The sequence below is a fragment of the Anopheles funestus genome, chromosome 2RL, assembly GCF_943734845.2.
Source record: "Anopheles funestus chromosome 2RL, idAnoFuneDA-416_04, whole genome shotgun sequence".
Taxonomy (NCBI): domain Eukaryota; kingdom Metazoa; phylum Arthropoda; class Insecta; order Diptera; family Culicidae; genus Anopheles; species Anopheles funestus.
Window position 1 is genome coordinate 66,453,505 of NC_064598.1, and position 15,644 is coordinate 66,469,148.

General features: G+C 40.3%; 1 protein-coding gene and 2 non-coding genes across 3 annotated transcripts; 2 read left to right on the forward strand and 1 right to left on the reverse strand.

The window, feature by feature from the left end:
* The first annotated feature begins 409 nt into the window (after positions 1–409).
* On the forward strand, positions 410–15,296 carry LOC125765565 (insulin-like growth factor-binding protein complex acid labile subunit). Its single transcript, XM_049430859.1, has 4 exons — positions 410–2,576; positions 2,691–3,248; positions 3,320–3,511; positions 14,865–15,296. Exons 1-4 carry the CDS (start codon positions 1,638–1,640, stop codon positions 14,961–14,963), a joined length of 1,788 nt encoding a protein of 595 aa, XP_049286816.1. The 5' UTR covers positions 410–1,637; the 3' UTR covers positions 14,964–15,296.
* Trnah-gug (transfer RNA histidin (anticodon GUG)) lies at positions 4,135–4,206 on the reverse strand. The gene has a single exon. It is a non-coding gene; the product is annotated as a tRNA-His (tRNA).
* Trnah-gug (transfer RNA histidin (anticodon GUG)) lies at positions 4,979–5,050 on the forward strand. The gene has a single exon. It is a non-coding gene; the product is annotated as a tRNA-His (tRNA).
* Positions 15,297–15,644: the final 348 nt, after the last annotated feature.

Here is a 15,644-nt window from a genome sequence, read left to right on the forward strand (position 1 = left end):
ATCAAACAGATTTTATTAGACACAGAAAGCGTCATGCACAATGTGACATCACACTTTAGGCTGTTTAGAATTATGTTAAATTAAAAGTATAAAATTAAAATATTACATATAACATACTTGAGCAAAGGCTAAGTCCACAAAAATGACTATGACTATTAACAAATAAATGTAATTAGCACATTTTAATTTTTTCAATAAACTATACAACAACATAACACTCTAATATATTTTACTCTAAATATATTAAAATAAATTAAATAACTAGCGTTATGTACGCAAACAAATCAAAAACTTTGTAAGCATCATAAAACTATTATCTACATACCAAAGAGGTCGTCTATAATAAGAAAGCAATCGTAAACATGACCTTCTGCCAATGACTAATTCCTTAACTCAATTCATCTTAACGCTTGAACCATCATTATGATCAACAGCAACAACACAACCGCTCTGGCCCTGTATATATCTCCTTCTCTGTTTATATCTTGCTTTGCTGCTCCTCTCACCGTACACACACAAACAATAAATATTAACCCCCACGTAAGTCAACTCCCCATCCATCTTCACCTCTAGCATTCACCATCACCGACACCCTACGGACTCATCACCGTTGTGATGGCCGCAAAATCCCTGCGGCGCAAAGCCGCACCATAAAAATAGGTACTTGTCTATCGTACATTATCATTTCGTCGCGTTAACTCCGGTTTGGTGGCAGTCTGACAAAACCGTGTCCGTTCGGTGTGTTCCGTGCGGCACATAAATACGACCACCGTGACAGTTGAGACAAACCGTCGGTACGTCCCGGTAGCAACGTTTGCGATTATTTCTTCTCGAAAGATCGTTGATCGCGCTACGTTTCTGGTGCGTTTTACCGTGAACGACACGAAAGCCTTCCGTCCAAAAAGAGGTTTTCATCCCGATTCCCAGTGCTGAGTTCGGTTGCCTGCTGTGCCTTTTTAAAAGGGGCTCCAATTTCCCACACACACACACAAAAGGGAACGCGTACCGTTTCCCGTTCCGTGACAAAAGTGGTGGCGGTAGTGTATAATTTGCACAAAAACTGTAAGCTTGCGGAAAACAGTGGAAAAGTTTTACTTCTTCTTCGTTTCGTTTTGTCCAACCACTAACCACTCGGGTTTAACCACGGACAGCAATTGGACGAACAATCCGCAACGCGGTCACCAGTGGTAGCGAGACTTTTAGTTTTGGGTGCAAATAAGCTACGACAATAGCATTAACGGTGTTAAAGTGGAAGGAAGTGTGAGTGGAAGGAAGCAAAATTTCTCTCGCCAAAAGTCACCCTCTGACTTTCGCAGCAAGAATCGAGGAAAAAAGTGTAGTGTGACAAACAAACAAAAGAAAAAAAAACACGGTTTATTTTTTTTCACGCTTCAAAATAAAAAAAAACCTCCCGATCCGTGTCAACACCTCTCGTGTGCCCCTTTTGCTTATCGGTCGGTGGGTGGCAAATGAATGCTGTTAAATAATTTAAATAAAATTGGCAAAGTTTTATCGTCGCTGCGGTGCCAGTGAAACTCTCCAACGTGACGTAAGCTCAAAAATTAATACCACGAAAAAACGCAAGACGAATCTGAACGACGGTAGGTTCCAGTTTTGTGCGAATTGGCAAAGGAAGTATGCTAGATAAAACCGCACTACGAAGGTGTCTCCGTTGGACGCTACTTCGGGCACTGTTATTTGCTACCGTGCTGAGTACAGTTCTACCATGGCCTATTAGTGCACTGCCCTACGGTAATGCCGGTATCGAGCTGGACGAGGAGCATGATGCCATCTCACTGACAGCTTGCTACGTGGAGGATCTGCGCAACATTCGTGAGCACAACCAGAACCCGCTGGTGATAGAAATCAATCACTGCTACCTGCAAGAGCTGCCGAACGCAATCTTCATACGCTTCAACGATCTGAAGACATTGGAAATTTGTGACAGCCGTGTCAACAACTTGCAGGACTTTGCCCTGAACGGTCTACGAAACATCGAGTCGTTGAATTTATCGCGTAATAATCTCACCACGATCAAGTCATGGAGTGATCACGATCTGGACACACTGCAAGTGCTCGATCTTAGACGGAATCTCATCCGCTCGATCGATGAATTCTCCTTCCACCGGTATCCGGCACTGGTTAAGCTAAATCTGGCGGTTAACTTCATCGCCACCATTCCCGAGGGGAGTTTTAAACCAATCACGAACCTAAAGAATCTCAATCTAGGCAAAAATTTGCTAACCACTGTTGCTGAAGGTACACTCCGTGGGCTCAACAAACTGACGCACGTAGCGTTTCACCATAATCGCATTCGGACGATACATCCGTTTGCATTCGTCGGCAACAGTCACCTAAAAGTGTTGCAACTACAGGGTAATCAACTAGGAGCATTTGAACCGGACCTGTTCGGGAATCTCCCACGTCTCACCTTTCTGAACGTCAGCAGTAACGAACTTGAGACCATCGGTAATTTAAGCTTTAAAAATAATGGTGATCTACGAATGCTTGATCTAAGCTATAACCAGATCGGCCATCTGGAGGACTATAGTTTCAAAGGATTGTATGATCTCGAGGTAAGACAAGCACCCAATATATGTCTATACTACCTCTGCGTGTCGCTTATCTAACTCTAGATCTCAAAATAACTTTTGTGGAAACACTAATCTGTTCTTATCATCTCCATCAAGGCGCTCAACATCAGTCACAATCAACTGGAAGCGGTGAGTAAATATGTGCTGAAAGATTGTACTAATCTGCGCGACCTCGATCTCTCCGGCAACAAGCTGGCCTACGTCGGTCTGAAACTATCCAGCTCAGCACCCCGACTGACGCGACTCAATCTGTCCAGCAATGCCATCAGTGAGATTGAACGAGATGCGTTCGAAGATCTGCCGAAGCTAAATACGCTCGATTTAGCACGCAATCAACTCACCGATGATAGTTTCTTATGGCCATTAATGAATCTCAGCGTACTTAACATGAGCCAGAATGGGTTCCGAAGAATCAACGCATCGTTGCTGGAAAGTCTTGCTTTAGCTGAGCTGTACGAAAACCCTTGGGATTGTCGATTTCTCGTGCAGGAACTAGTACACCACAGTAGCACTGTGATTTATGGCAAAAACTATCTCGTAGAGGATACGGGCCGTGTTCTTACAGCAACTGGTATCGAATGTACGGATGAACGGGGAAAGCATCGGGATATTGTGGTAGTGGAACCACCACCGAAACCTACCGAAAGCGAACTGGTGTGTATTTCGACTGAATTGTGCTTCCGATTGAAGTTTAATACAAACTATTTTCCCTTTCATCTTGGCAGGAGTTTCAACGGTACAAGTTCTTCCACGAAGGCCACGTTGACACACGTCCCATTCAGGATAACTTTGACACAAAATCCACCGTCATTTGGTTGATGTCTGGTGCGATCGCCGTGTTTGGTGCGTTCAAGCTGATACAATTGTTGCTGCGACACTCGGAACATCAGAGTGAAAAGTGGCGTCTAGCTCAGCATGTAAGTAGCGATGAAGATCATGAAGCTGCACGGCATTACTCCGCTGCTGGTAATACTACCAGTCCCGTGTCTCCCACATCCGCAACTTCTAGTGGATTCAATTTCTTCCTTACGGTGCCCCACCAAGGTTGTGTGCGTCAGTATACGCCAGCGATAAAGTAATTGTGATCGTGTGTATGTATTTATGTTGATTTGGTTTTTTTTCTATTGCAAATTTGTTAGTATGTGATCGTACATAGAACTGTTAGATAACTGTTTTAGATAGTATTAGGAAACTGCAACATTTGTACAGTAATAGTTAAGTGTGATTGAAAGTTGTATGTATTTCCGTCCCGCATTTGTGAGCGTATAAATGTGAAATATGTCGTCGTAAAAATGATTTCACTAATAAACAAAAATAATTTAAATGAACTAACTCTTATATGTCTACTAACTGGGCCGTGAAGCAGAATACAAACAGCAGACAATGGTCGGTCTCAAAAATTTATATTTTAAATATTTCTAGCTAAGTATCAACATTTATTTATCTAAAAAACATCACCCTCTTCCGTGACAATGTTTAGAAGGGATCATTTTTAAGGTAATTCTGCTTCATTACTTAACTTTGTCTACCTTTTCAACATTGCCGTGACCAGGATTCGAACCTGGGTTACTACGGCCACAACGTAGGGTCCTAACCACTAGACGATCACGGCTATCGAGGGTTATGTTAATTTTACAGCTTTAACGTAAAAATGTTCTATGTTTTAATTAAATTAAATCAAATCAAATCACGATAATATCAAAAATATTCATCTTTTCAGAAATGCCTTTATACAATATTTTTATTGGATATTGAAAAATACTCTAGAAGAAGGAAAATGTTCTCTTGAGTTGTTCCATTAACAGTTTCCATATTTTAATTAATTATAACTTCATTTTTCCAGAGAAAAATGCAAAATTGACCTAACTGACATAATTGAAGATGATATTTTGCAATAAAAATGATTTGATGGATTGATTACATTAATTGAGCAACAATAGTTGAATGGATTTAAACCTGAGTTTCATTGTTTTAAAACTTCAAATTCAATAGTTAGCTTCAACTAATGAAACAATTCTCAACATCAAATATCTATTTTTAGCTGCTAAAAACTGACCAAATAGTAGCTTAATACGTTGATTTGTGAATAATATGTAAGCACATACATCAAGAAAGCACACTGCACCTTCGACTGGGTGTTTATTCTACCATAAATCGCAAACAAAAACAAAACTGCACTTAACCACACTCAGCACTTTTCACCACGAACGTTTTCATGCTAATTGCCAGCACTCTGGCCGCTTGAATTCTGCTACCACTTTGCTACGCTAAATCGAAACCTCTTCGCTCGTTATCAACAATGCTGAGCCATCATAATTGCATATGCATGATATTGGGGTTTCGAAATCGTTTTCCATCGTTCAATGTTTAACATTCTCCTAATAGCCGTGATCGTCTAGTGGTTAGGACCCTACGTTGTGGCCGTAGTAACCCAGGTTCGAATCCTGGTCACGGCAATGTTCCGGCATGCCACTTTTCCCTCTCCCATGGGGAAAAGTAATAGTAATGCCAACGAAACATTGTCACGGAAAAGGAGGGTGTAAGGAAGAGATGTTTTTTCCTCCTTTCGCTTTTCGGGCAGAATTTGCTTTAACATAAATTTACAAAAGAAAACTACCTCGTTTCTCGCTTCAATAAATGTGCGATGAGGTAGCATTTTTGTCGGATAACATCTCGCGTGTGTCTTTGCCACTTTTTCTGCATAACTATATATATATTTTCTTATATCCGTTGACCTACATTTTCGTTTGACCATGGGAGGCACTTTAATCCAAGCGAGTAGTTTCCACGGTAAATGTTGCTGGAAAAATATTGCAATCCTTCACCGGTACTGCTGCAGCCGCAATCATCCATTCCACAAACAGAACCATAGTTTCTTCGTTTTTATTTCCGTTCCTGTATCCTTTATGTGGATGGAAGATGATGCTTTCTTTCACTTCACTGTCTGCTCTTCCGCATCATTTGTCCGCACGGCAATCCAAATCCAGTGGCAACGGCTGGCGACAGCGTAACGCAAAAAAAACCTCTCAAACACCACCCAAACACCGGAAGCTTAGCGTAAGCCATTTTCTAGCAGCTTGATGCCCAGCTCTGAAATGCCCGGCAGGCTTTTGAGTGGCAGACTGGATGCGACTTCCGGATTTGCAATAAATTTCGGTCACGAAGACCTTCACCGGGTAGGGCAGAAGAAAAAACGGGTTCCGCTTGGAAAATCGGCATGGACGATGATGGAAGTGATGGGGCAGGAAAGAAGGGAGAAAAAGCGAAACGAAGGCCACCCATTTGGTGGGTAGCAGGCAGTGGCTTAAACTTGCCCTAGTTCACATTGGAGTACCGCACAAACTGTAAGCAGTGCGGTGAAGATAAGTTTTTATTATTCTGTCTGGCAATGGGCTTTCGCTTAATGAACCGGAAGCGCAAGTGTCAGATAAGTTACGAATCGCATAAAGCACCGTTCGGTACCATGATTTTGGCGGAAAATTTTGCACTTGAAACGCTCGCTAGCCGGCACTAGTTAGTAGCCGCCCCCTCCTGGAAGAGATGCGTTCAGTCGTGCGGAACGTTTAGCGCAAAGTGTCTTAGCGAAGGTCGTACGCTGCTAGCGACGATCAGTTTTGTTTGGATTCGCCTGTAACATACAAAACATGTAGGAAAACACTTCCGTGCCATTCATGGAATGAAAGGAAGAATTAGTTCCATCTGAGAGGGTTGTGACTGTTTTGTTTTTTCTTTGAATAAATTGTATCTTTCAACTCTTCGCTTATGGAAACTCCTACAAAATACTTTTGGTAGCAAAGTGAGAGAAGATTTACTTATCATAGAACTTGTTGTTGGAAGAAAGTAAAATTAAATATTTTCTAAGGCTTTGATTCAATCTCTCATCTCTTTTTTTTTGGGCACTTGAACGAAAGACTGCCTTATCTCGACCAATTCTGGATATCCTAGAGTTAATCTCATAGGGGCGCCTCGGTGGTGTATGTGATAAACGGCGTCGTTCCACACGGCAGGACCGGGGTTCAAATCCCATCCGGACCGTCTCCCCGTAGCAAGGACTGACTATTCAGTTACGTGGTAAAATAAGTCTCGTGAAAGAAATGACCGGCATGACCTCAGATTTCATTACGCCAAGAAGAAGAACCTCATAGCTGGATCACTTAATCCTGCGATATGATGATGCGGATAGGATTTGGGATAGGACCTGTCGGGCCAGGACAAGCGCTTCTGTCACGAAACTACCAAACAGATCCTCCTCATGCCAAATACAAATCGTACTTTTTTCAAGTTTTGTAATTATTTGTAAATGATGTAAAAGATGTAACATCAATAAGTTGCTTCACTCAAACAGCTTGTGTAGCCACAATTCAGTGTATCATCTACGCAGCTTCAAAATAAGAATCTATTCATAATTATTTGGTTTCGTTACTGAATAATCATGGTTAATAGTACAACAAAACATAGACATTGCTTAACTGTTATAAATATAGAACCGTACAACTATTTAGAATTGATTAATTGCTTACAATATTCAGTTCAGTTACATTTATCATAAAATGCGCAAAAAACTCTGCAACTTAGTCTTAAAATGACCTTTATCTCTAAGCGAAATCAAATTTAAATAAAACTAGAGCCAAACTTCATAGTTGACTACCTTTAAAGTTTATGTAATATATGCCACAAAGAGAATAAGGCCTCTTTTATCGTCTATCTACCTAGTTTTGTTTGATAAAAAAGCAATTAAACGACTTGTGGTACACGAAGAACTGTATCCACAAGATAAACGAGACAAAATGGTTTTACTGCTGTACACAGTAAATGAATAACGATCATTGACTAACGGTCGATAACATTATTAACATTATAAAAACATTATTAACAATATTAAAATAATATTCAAGCTAAATTACCTTCAAAACCAAGCATGTGTTCAACACAATCCATTTTATTTTTACATGTATCTCCATCGTTCCGGTGGTGTATGTGGTAGCGACGCCATTTTCTCACAACAGGCCTTGTTTAAAATGGCTTCTCGGCTACGTGGTAAAAAATAAGGGAAACTGAAAGAAAATTGAAGGCAGGAGATTTTTGAGGTGGTTGTTACGATAAGAAGAGAGCGATATACTTTCCTCCTAAAACTTCATAACTAAAAATTCAATCAGTAAATGTACTAACTGTTTTACAAATTTGAATTACAAACCATTGAATAGCTTAGGGCAGTTTGTAAACCAGACGAGATTTATCATGCACTTCTGTAATTAAAATTACTTTACTCTACTGTAACATTTCAATATTAGCACTATGCACATAGTAGCTTGTTTTCCTAACTAGCCGCCATCAAATCATATATTTACGTATTCAACAACTCATAAATCCGCAACACTCACACACCTTCGGATTGCTTTAAATCCATACTGATCAGGTGGCACAAAACAAACCATCGCCCACCTGGCACGAAAGACACACTCATTATGAGTATAAACATATTGACTTTTTGTTTTGTTTAATCTTCTACCGAATGCAACTGATTTGTAGTTTACACCGTTTATGCTTCTCCATAAGAGATAAACGCTCATAACTCCTCGCCCATGCCTTGTCCGATCCAGCAGCAATCGACACGAGCCCAAATGAATTGACCACTCTAATAATTAATTGATCACGAAATCGCTGCTGAAAGCGTACATTCCGTTGGCATTAGGGTGAACATTCCCTGTACGTGTTCGCTTCAGCGGTTCGTTGTAAATTGAAGCGTCGGCTAAATCCGTTCCAGGACCTCCGGGAGCACCAGCCCAAATGTTAATAATTAATCGTTTGACCGTTTTGACTTTTGTGGCAAAACCCCATCGATTGTGTTTCGCACACCATTCCTGCCTAGAAAGCTGGCCAAGTCTAACGTTTCCTCTCGTTTGCGCTTTGTTTGGCGTTAGTTCCGCTGCCATACGAATAGAGTGTCTTTGCTAGTGAACATCCGGTTAGGGAAAAGTCCGCAACAACATGAATCACTCCTCGCGCACATACCCACACACACACACACACACACACACACACATACACACTAATTATTGTGCTTCAGCCCAAAAACACGACCGCGGGGAGATATCGAAACGTTCTGGCCGTTCCACAAACCACAACGAATCAAACGAAACCGATCGAACCGTACGGGTTTCGCGAGCCATAGTCAGATAATTAAATCACGTCCAGCACGGTCCACCGACCGAGTTAGTGGTAATAGCTTTGGAAAAGTTTGCCAATCCTGCACCGGGATTCACGCTACTCTTCACCATTTGGCTGGATCATGGTGGAAGACACTATTCCCAAGCACCGAGCACTGAAACCGGATATCCCGCTGTTTTCCATCGCAACCGAACGCAACGAAACGTGGCGCAAAAAGTCCTTCATTAGCGTATCGGAACGGTAGTACGGTTTGGTGCTACGGTTTCGACGTGTATGTTTTATTTCCGAACCGAATTTTACCCGTGCGATGCGAATCGACATCAACGGTGCGCAACTTTTTTGTGGTGTTAATTTATGGCACTGCCATTGTTAAGCGCGTTTTGCCAAAGTTTAAGCAGCTTTAATTTCAAATCACACCAAAACAGCACAGGTACCCTTTAGTGCTGCTGGAGAAAAACCTTCACATTACTAGGAAAAAATACAAGTTCAGCTGTGTCGTTATGCAACAAAAGCGTAATGCTATTTGCTCTTTTTGCATATGAACGCATTTTTTACTTTTTTTGACTAACTTTCTATGCTGTTCTGTGTTTTCGTGTTGAAATGCTAGACATTCCCAGTACGAGTTCGCTTAGCTCCAACTACTTTCTAATGATTTTTTTTATATTTGTAAATGAAAATCCTTTTTTTATAGTTACTATGTGGTGCTCCAATCCTAGTACATATAGGCATGCTATTCCTAGTGCTGAGTTTAGACTACTTCAAATACCCATAGAAGAATAATAATTTATAATTTACTTTCTTCCCTTCTACTGCATAAGAGATATATTTAGAGAGCCAATGATCATAATCATTTTGTTAAGTAGTGATCATTATTCAGATAATTTTCTTTAAAACATTAATTCAATTGTTAAACCATTATGATTCGTTGTTTCTAAATGCTTATTCAAAAACAAACGTTATAACTAGAACTTTTTAATGGTTCTTGTTTTAGGCAAGTACAAATCCCACAAGCTGTACGTCATTAAATCGCAACTTCTGGAGCTACTTTAAGTTAAATTATGTATGTACAGCTGAATAATAGAATTGACAACGGAAAACTTTGCTTAACAAAAATCACAAAATCAAAAATAATTTTGAATCGAATGACGCTCTTCATTAATTGAAAAATGAATTTCTAGAATTAATAATATTAAGTAAAGTAAAAAATGTTTTTTGTAACCTAACTAAACACACTGAATAAACGTTTTATAAAAAAAAAAAAATAAAATTATTTCCAAAGGGGCGGCTTGGCGGTGCATGTGATAAACGGCGCCGGTCCACACGGCAGGACCGCGTTCAAATCCCATCGGGACCGTCCCCCGTAGCAAGGACTGACTATTACGCTACGTGGTAAAAATAAGTCTAGTAAGACAGAAATGGCCTGCGTGACCCGTAAGGTCGTTAAAGCCAAGAAGAGAGAGAGAATAAAGGCAACTACTTTTACTATTACTGCTGCTGATACTACTACTACTACCACTACAACTACTACTATTACTACTGTTACTACTACTACTACTACTACTACTACTACTACTACTGCTACTACTACTACTACTACTACTACTAATACTACTACTACTACTAGTACAACAACTACTAATCTTCAATTAACAATAATTCGATTTTAAGTTCCTGTTAGTGTTGTGCTTATTGAATCTTTTGAAAAGAGTCATTCATATGAATCTTCAGTGAAGAATCATTCAAATCACAAGCCGACTCTCAAAATATCAATCAATTTTCATAAATTCAAATGCATCCTGAAAGGATTCATTAATCCTTTTTATTCACTGCCAACAAACTTAAAATTAAGGGGCTGGCCGGGCGGTGGACTCCAAGTGATAAATTCAAAAAGTGCTCTTCAAAAGACATAAATTCTGAGATTCATGAATCTTCAGAATAGAGATTCAGAATCTTTCATTCAGTTCAAAGATTCATTCAGATTCATGAATCTGAATCAGATTCACCCAACACCAGTTCCTGTAACCCAGCACGTCTCAATTGCTCTAGACATTCGAGCAGTTTAGGAAGTCTGGAACACATAAGCCATTGAAAGATGTCTCTCTCAAACGAGTTGCATGTATAAACTAATGCTTTATTTACTAATTTACTCTTATTGTAGAGATATTTTTCCGAGTGTTTTAATTGAAAGGACTTTATGCAGTTCAAAAAGGCTACAAAAATGTGCATATTTCATATTCCATACCTTCATAACACTATGCACAAAGGACACGGTACACTACAAGCAAACAGGGAAATATTCGATTCGAATGTTAGCAAAACTAACTCGTTGTATATGCGATCGTTTCTCTCACTCCGATGTAAAACTTTCACTAGCACAGCACTCCCAACCATAGAAACCGTACGCCAATTAGCAAACAAAACTTTTAAGGAACCAACCATGGTGCTTTGTATGCTAGGCACTTTGCCAACGATAAACCCCATACCCACCCAATAAAACAAATAGAAGAACAGACACATGTGCCCTACTTAGGTGAAACGCTTTCATCGAACGCACATACAAGTGTAGCAGTACCAAAGTTTGCATTTATTGTGCGATCGATCGTCATCTATCCTGCTCATGTGGATCACGTGCATGAGAAGGTTGTTTGGCAGGGCTAATCATTACAAATATGTATGCTCCCCGAAGACGGTGGGGAAGTTTTATATTCGCTTTTACCATTTTTGCCAAACCCTGTAACAACGAGCATCCCGACAAGAACCACATTCTGTCGTAGACAAATTAGCTCCCGTAAACAAATGTCTCCTACATTGGCGAATAAAAATGACTCCCTTTAGGTAGGAGAGTACTCCAGCGGCCTGCAGTTTCTGTATCATCGAGCTTCTCATTACAGTGTCGTATGTCGTGAGACGCTTTAAGCAAAAAGGTGACGAACGAGAAGCTAGTAACGTAAGCATAAGATGTTTTATCTTTTTTCCCCTTTTCTGTTTTCTTTTGCTTGGTTTTTTGCCATGAAAGATATTTATCTTTCACTAATTTACTCCAAGCTGTCCATTTAACTTGTGCGCATCAAGGAAGACACTTTTCCCGGGCTTGATTTATTTTCAGACCATTTTTCTTGATTGCTCCATGATTCGTCTCCGTTTTTAAATGCCAAAAACCCGTACAAATAGATTCCGGTTACAATTTTTCGCAACGACCAGTGGTTCAAGTGTCGGAACGTATATCCTTCCGGTTCCCATCAACGGTGCGTGTGCCGCACCAAACTTTAAAGTCTATTAAAATTGGGCGAACTAGCACTAGCTTATTTATTTTCTCTGTCGTCCCCTTTTTGCGTTCGACCAGGCAAGTGGCTGCTTGCTGCTGTGTATGGGTTAAGCGCAAGGAATCAAAATACGAATGAGATCAACATTTCAAAAGCAGCTCGAACACGACCTCGAAGATCCTTCGGGAATCTTTGGTGTGAACCTGATGCCGAAAAGGTTTTGGGATGCGAAAAAACAGATGTTTGTTATTTTTATCATTCACCCCCGACCGACCATGTCCCGGGGTACGGTCGCTTTTAACAGTGAATGTGAAGAGAACCGTAGCTCGTTCGCTTAGCTCATATCCTTAATCTATGCCGTAGTTCTTCTATTTCTTCTACAACAACCCATTCCCATCCTCTTTTCCTTTTCTCCTATAGGGCGGCTGCTATGCCATTGTTTGCATTCTCTCTCCCACTCTCGGAGGTTTCAAGAAGAAAGAAAACCAGGATCGGTACAGGAATGGGAAATCACGGGGTATGGGAAAATTTATTTTCTTTCCCAAAAAGATTGTGCCGCCAGTATTTGAGAAAGTTTTCTTTTTATTTACTCTTTTCTTTCTATATTATGCTCCATTCCGTTATCCGTTTTCACGTTTGAGCCACGTTTTGTAGCGACAACAACGTGACCCCATTTTATGTTTTCCGCCACCAGGAAAAACTCGATCACCCTCGATAGTTTTGTGGGAAAATCGATGTGTGGGTACCGGTTTTTGAGGACAGAAGGGGAAGAGTATTGTGTTTTCTTTGTTCTTTTTGGATATTTTGTTCAAAAAAACAACTAGACAATAATGTTCGATCCCCGGAGGATACATTCTCATTGCACCTAGCAAACGGATAAGGTGGTTAGGAAGGAAATGAAACCACGATGCAGCGCCACGATACTGCAGACATTGCGAAAAATCTTTCGCAATCGGATTCGAATCCATACGACTATTCAAATGAATTGAACAGTAAAGCAGTAGGAAATAAAAAGCAGTAGAAAATGTAAAACAATGTTCAACTTCCATGACAAGTTGCATTAAAATGTAAATGTGCTTCTGAATTGAATTTAGTATTTGGAAAATCAATTTGCTACTGAAGGATTGGCATGAAAGGATTCAAGAAACTAGAAAACTATTTTTTTGTAATTTTTGTTTCGTGTCTTTAAATTATATTTAACAAACTAACATAACGCCAAAGACAAATCAAATTAGTAAATGTTGATAAGAACTTTGAAGATATCTTGAATATCTTCTTTCTTCTGAACATTATACAACCGGAGGTCTTCTTTTCATATTCCATTTTCCTACTTAAATTTGTAAAAGTCAAGTTCCGGACAATGGACGGAATCATGATGGGTTTCTTTCTATTCTATTCTATAAAAACTGACACCGCTACCACTATACTACCGGAACATACTCTTTCTAAATCTTAGCAAAAAAAAACTACAAAAAATAATTTTCACTTTACGTATAACTTTAAACGATTTAAATCACTGGAAAAACTCAAGCGTGCGGAAGAAAAGGCAGCATTGATAAAGCACGATTAAATACGCGCACTCCGGTCGGGATATTGATTAAAATTATACATTTAATTAACAGAAATCCGCGCTCATTTGCTTATCTCGTTACTCAATTTCAACTATTTCCGTGCTTACCTTAACCCAGCTTTCCTTCAACTTTACGGTCCAGATACAAAGCTAACCCGAGCAAGAAAACGTTAGCAAGCATTTCCATTCCACTAACCCAGATCTACCATTCGTTGCCAGCCTGGAGTGTAGAAGGAATAACTCCCCCATCGTTCTGATAGCGCAGGAAGTAAGAAAGACTGAATGACAGACGGACAGAATGACAGACGGTACCGTTTTCTGCTGGTGTCTCCCAGGGGAGATCTCGACATCGTGGAATGCTACCGGGATTGGGCTAGTTTCGAAACACGCCTCGCTTTGCTATAACATCCTTTTGGCACTTTCTGTTTCGCTACCCGCTCGATCCGATAAGCTGCTAATTGATTTATTTCCCCTACCCAGCTACTACGTTCCACACGATAATTTTAAGCCAGTTCTGCTGGTGGATTGTGTATTTTTTGCTTCACTAACGAATGCCATTTTTTGTTTTTTTTTGTTTCTTCTTACCTATTGCCTGGATACTGCTGGCACGTACGGGTTTTTTTTTGGTTTGCGAAACGATGACGATCATGCACGGGTAAACGATCCGGTGACTCTACGTGGCCATACCGATGACGACATGCACAACATGCGCCGAATGGTCAAAATGAAAATCAATCTCGTTATGATGTGTGTGTATCTTTCTGCTCGCTGCTTTGCTTTGCCATGATGAACTTAATCGCAATCATACCTGATACTGAATCGGAAAATGGTAACATACGCACACTATCAAACGCAATCGACAACCAAACCGATCACGGCAAACCAAACTATTTCCTGCCATCGCTTGTTAACGATATATGCTCGAAAAACAAAAATCAACACTACACTATTAAACAACCTCTTGACCACACGTCCACCATCGTCCGTCATTGTTTCGCGATCGTGGCTGCCCGGGCAATTCCTCCACTATCTGGGATATTCATCTCATTCTCCTCCTGCTGGTTGGCCTTGGCTGTTGTTAACGGAAAAATCATCATCGGCCACTAACAACGGACCGACCAACAATCGCGCTTCTTGTCCCGTCGTCACCCAACCACCCACCTGGAGAAAATTCATTTTCCATTCTCGGTCGTGGTGAAAAAAAAAATAAATCAAAAATAAAACCTCGAAATCCATCCGTCCTTCCTACACCCAACTGCACACATTCAGCTCGAGTACAACATGCCGGACGATCAGGATATCGCCATCAGCAAAGCGGATGGAAACGGAAGTGGCCGGACGACAAATGAGTACGATGGAATGAAATAATTATTGACGGGGCAAAGGAGCCAACCAACCATCGGGAAACCATTCGGGAGGCCGGACAAACAAAATGAAAATTATTTCCTCGCTTCGAAGCTAATTAAAGTGCTGTCGCTTCGCATCTCACACTCCATGCTCGTGTTGGTATAATTTATTGAGGACAGGGAAAAAACAGGTGATTGAAAGCATATCCGAAACGTAGCGAATTTCGAACTGTATGCGCTGGTTTGGTTTGTCATGTGCTACGGACGATTAAACCGAGGGCGTGCGGGTCAACCGACATACAAAATTACATTGCAACAGGAGTAATAAATTTTAGTGTCATTTTAAAAATTACAATTATTTAAGTTAAATGCAATTATTTTACTCTGGCTGCACTCATGTTTCTGGAAAACATTACTTTATTAATAGACTGTTATTATTACCATGCTTTAGAGCATAAAAACTTCTTCCTTTAAAACATATTTAAAATATTTTTTTGGTGCTATCCTCTTCCCATTATCCACATCACGAGCAAAACAGATAACAGATGCGATAGCACTACATAACCGGATGCTATTCTTAATCAACGCCGTGCAACCACGAATGTCGATGTCGATGAAAGATTTTACACTCGTTTAAAATCAACCACAGAGTTGTGTTGCGAATCGTCACACACCCTCTGGCCTTCCTAATTCGAAAGTCAAA